Here is a 4,916-nt window from a genome sequence, read left to right on the forward strand (position 1 = left end):
CAAAAACAGATAATTTAACAAAACAACAAAATGAAAATGCCATGGAACTCGATCGAAAAAAAGCAGTGGGTTACGGACTTATGGATAACGTTTGATCCTTTCCTTTTTTTTTTTTTCTCACTTTAAGAATACCCATCGATCGTGTTAGAGAGTCCAAGCAAGCTTCTCATATTCCGAATATGGCATTGCAGTTGTGTATATATAATTATATATACACAAGAAAACAAAAACTTTGTGTTATTGCTAATAACCATGTGTTAGGCTTAAACTCGAAAACTATGGATATATCATGCAACAATTTTACTGCCAGAAAATTTGCTTTTAATTAACCATATTTATTTGATTTAAGATAAAAAAAAGACATAATTTTTTTTAAAAACGTTAAGTGTTTACATGAAAATTAACTACCAAAATAGCATGATATTTCTTATATCTACTTGAGTTATTTCATAATTTTTAATATATATTTCGTATTTTAATATGTACTATAATTTTTTGTATATACATAATATAGTAAAAATTTTATATGTATTAATTTATTAAATATATAGTGTTCATCAATTAAGAAATTTTAATTGAAAAAAATTAAAATTGTGAAGTTATAATTTATTTATATGTTTATACCTTTTCTCTCTTTAATGGTAAAACGTTGATGTATATATTGGGAAAAAGTATGATGATAAACTTTATGAACATTAGGAAGTGTGATTTTAATTTAACCAATAAATAAATAACAACACCTCTTAATGAGTTTAATTAAAGAACTAACTATTCTTTAGTTAATATTAATTAATATTTTTAAAATGATCATTAATCTTAACTTTAATTTTTAAATCTTAAATTTAAAATTTAAATTATATATAGGAAAGAAAAGAGATTAAGAAATTAGCTAAGAGGTACCAGCACCCTCCACTATGACATTATGTTTAGGCCTCCTACTTCATTCTAACTCAAATTTACTATAATAAAGAATTTAATTGAAGGCTTTGGACTTTTGGTTAAAAAAATGAATGAAAATTGTTTACTATTCGAAACTGAAACTTTTTCAATAAAACAATTAAAAAGTTTTATATTTATAAGCTCTGTATATAATTAAGAATATTCTTTATTAAGTATAAATTCCATAATATCTGTTTATCTGATTAATAATAGTATAAATTGGTTAACTAAACCATGAAAAGGAGCAATTAAAGAAAGAAATGACACAATAATATTTTTTTTAAAAAAATGTAGGAGCAAATACTACTACAAGTATTTCTTTTTTCATTCATTTATTCCTCTGTCCACAAACAAAATAAAATTGCAGAAAAGAATAGCATAGGATCCCTCCCCATAAATTCCCCCCCATTGGAATGTCCTAGTTAGTGAGTTACTCTCATAATTGGTTGCTTGCTACAAGATATGAAAGCTTGTTAATGAAAGCGACCTCCAAGTTAAGAGAGATAACAACTTGGACATCAACATGTTCTTTAGCCAGGGCTACTTGGCAGGCATTAGTGGCTTCCCCGGCAGCTTTGGTGTTGTCGACGGTGGTTTTCAATGCCAACTTGTTGAGTAGCTCATGCACGTATTTGGTCTTGTTGGCTTCCAACTCAAGCAAAGCCCTTAAGACATCTTGGGGAGTTTTGCAAGACAAGAATTTGGAGTTCTGTCTCATGACTAGCATGCACTTGGACCTTTCCTCTGAAGGAACTAGCTTGCAAACTTCCACAGCAACTTTGGGAACGTCAACAGGTTTCTTGGCAGCTCCAACTCCTACCTGAGCTCCAGCTCCGACTTTTTCGCCAGAAGCCTTTGCTGCTGGTTCTTGTTTGACGACCTTTTTGTCTTGCTCAGGTTTTACTTGCGCTCCGGTGGCATTAACTCTTGAGTCAGGACCTCCGGTTGCTGGTTCTTGTTTGACGGTCTTATTATCAACACTTGCGGTTGCTGGTTCTTGTTTGACGGCCTTTTTGTCAACACTTGCGGTTGCTGCGGTTGCTGGTTCTTGTTTGACGGCCTTTTTGTCAACACTAGCGGTTGTTGGTTCTTGTTTGACTGCGGTTGCTGGTTCTTGTTTGACGGCCTTATTATCAACACTTCCGGTTGCTGGTTCTTGTTTGACAGCCTTTTTGTCAACACTTTCGGTTGCTGGTTTTGTTTCGGTGGGTTTTCCATCATGTCCAACATTTACTTGTGCTTTAACTCCAATCTCTACATGGGCTGCAACTCCAATTCCTAAACCAAGGTCTCTTCTTGATGGTTTGTGATTGACGGAACTTTCATTGTGTCCAAGTTCTATTTGAGCTCTAGCATCAACTCCAACACTAGCTTTTAGGCCGAGTTTTTCGTCATGTCCAAGTCTTGCTTGAGCTTCAGCACCAACTCCAACACTAGCTCCTAGACCGAGTTTTCCATCATGCTCAAGTCCGACTTGAGCTCCAGCACCAACTCCAACACCAGCACCTAAACCGAGTTTTCCATCATGTCCAAGTCCAACTTGAGCTCCAGCGCCAACACCAACACCAGCTCCTAGGCCAAGTTTTCCATCATGTCCAAGTCCTACTTGAGCTTCAGCACCAACTCCAACACCAGCACCTAGACCGAGTTTTCCGTCATGTCCAAGTCCAACTTGAGCTCCAGCGCCAACACCAACACCAGCTCCTAGGCCAAGTTTTCCATCATGTCCAAGTCCTACTTGAGCTCCAGCACCAACTCCAACACCAGCTCCTAGGCCGAGCTTTTCGTCATGTCCAAGTTCGACTTGAGCTCCAGCACCAACACCAACACCAGCTCCTAGGCCGAGCTTTTCGTCATGTCCAAGTCCTACTTGAGCTCCAGCACCAACTCCAACACCAGCTCCTAGGCCGAGTTTTCCGTCATGTCCAAGTTCGACTTGAGCTCCAGCACCAACACCAACACCAGCATCTAGGCCGAGTTTTCCATCATGTCCAAGTCCTACTTGAGCTCCAGCACCAACTCCAACACCAGCTTCAAGGCCAAGTTTTTGGTCATGTCCAAGTCCGACTTGAGCTCCAGCACCAACTCCAACACCAGCTCCTAGGCCGAGTTTTTCATCTTGTCCAAGTCCGACTTGAGCTCCAGCACCAACACCAACACCCGCTTCTAGGCCGAGCTTTTCGTCATGTCCAAGTCCTACTTGAGCTCCAGCACCAACACCAACACCAGCTCCTAGGCCGAGTTTTCCATCTTGTCCAAGTCCTACTTGAGCTCCAGCACCAACTCCAACACCAGCTTCTAGGCCGAGTTTTTGGTCATGTCCAAGTCCGACTTGAACTCCAGCACCAACTCCAACATCAGCTCTTAGACCGAGTTTTTCATCATGTCCAAGTCCTACTTGAGCGCCGACACCAGCACCAACACCAACTCCTAGGCCGAGTTTTTCGTGTTGTCCAAGTCCTGCTTGAACACCAGCACCAGCTCCAACACCAGCTCCAAGGCCGAGTTTTTCGTGTTGTCCAAGTCCAACTTGAGCGCCGACACCGGCACCAACACCAACTCCTAGGCCGAGTTTTTCATGTTGTCCAAGTCCAACTTGAGCATCGACACCAGCACCAGCACCAACTCCTAGGCCGAGTTTTTCGTGTTGTCCAAGTCCTGCTTGAACTCCAGCACCAACTCCAACACCAGCTCCTAGGCCGAGTTTTTCATCATGTCCAAGTCCTACTTGAGCGCCGACACCAGCAGCAGCACCAACTCCTAGGCCGAGTTTTTCGTGCTGTCCAAGTCCTGCTTGAGCTCCAGCACCAACTCCAACACCAGCTCCTAAGCCGAGTTTTTCGTGTTGTCCAAGTCCTGCTTGAACTCCAGCACCAACTCCAACACCAGCTCCTAGGCCGAGTTTTTCATCATGTCCAAGTCCTACTTGAGCGCCGACACCAACACCAGCACCAACTCCTAGGCCGAGTTTTTCGTGTTGTCCAAGTCCTGCTTGAACTCCAGCACCAACTCCAACACCAGCTCCTAGGCCGAGTTTTTCATCATGTCCAAGTCCTACTTTAGCGCCGACACCAACACCAGCACCAACTCCTAGGCCGAATTTTTCGTGTTGTCCAAGTCCTGCTTGAACTCCAGCACCAACTCCAACACCGGCTCCTAGGCCGAGTTTTTCATGTTGTCCAAGTCCTGCTTGAACTCCAGCACCAACTCCAACACCAGCTCCTAGGCCAAGTTTTTCATCATGTCCAAGTCCTACTTTAGCGCCGACGCCAGCAGCAGCACCAACTCCTAGGCCGAGTTTTTCGTATTGTCCAAGTCCTGCTTGAACTCCAGCACCAACTCCAACACCAGCTCCTAGGCCGAGTTTTTCATCATGTCCAAGTCCTACTTTAGCGCCGACACCAGCACCAACTCCAACTCCTAGTCCAAGACCTCCTTTTGTTGGTTGTGGTGGTGGGCATGGATCTTCATGGGCATATGATGATTGAAAGATGACGAGGATCAAGCCTAGAGTGAGCAATAGGGAGGATTGTGTTGAGGAATTCATATTGTTGGCGGAGGAATCCAAATGGTGCTAGAACCAAATGGATCCCCCTTGTATTTGTTTGGTGGAAGGAGGTGAGTTCTAATTGATATTGGGTTCTCTCTTTATAGTGACTATCGTATACTAATTTAGGCTATAATGAGCAAAATTGATTTGTGGCGATGAGCAATTATCGGTTTTATATAACCCTTTTTTGTGCTTTTGAATAGCATGGTTTGATTAACGTGGTGTGGGAGGCGATAACAAACCCAACTTGAGTTAGCTGGCTGCAATTCTCGCGGTAAAAGAAAATGGTCGTAGATGCAATATTTAGGGCGGGAGTATCGATGATAACAATTTTCTTGAATTGTTCAACTCGTTAGTTTTATTGTTAAGGACCATACCACTTTGAGTAGATTTGGGTTGATGATTATTGTTAGTTTTATTCCTAAAA

At 41.7% G+C, this 4,916-nt stretch overlaps 1 protein-coding gene across 1 annotated transcript; it reads right to left on the reverse strand.

Moving 5' to 3' along the window:
- Window positions 1,223-4,486, reverse strand: LOC110266967 (fibroin heavy chain-like). The gene is made up of 2 exons (XM_021112069.1): window positions 3,562-4,486; window positions 1,223-3,501 (listed from the first exon to the last, which is right to left on the reverse strand). Exons 1-2 carry the CDS (start codon window positions 4,484-4,486, stop codon window positions 1,376-1,378), a joined length of 3,051 nt encoding a protein of 1,016 aa, XP_020967728.1. The 3' UTR covers window positions 1,223-1,375.

Source organism: Arachis ipaensis, chromosome B09, assembly GCF_000816755.2.
Source record: "Arachis ipaensis cultivar K30076 chromosome B09, Araip1.1, whole genome shotgun sequence".
Classification (NCBI taxonomy): Eukaryota; Viridiplantae; Streptophyta; class Magnoliopsida; order Fabales; family Fabaceae; genus Arachis; species Arachis ipaensis.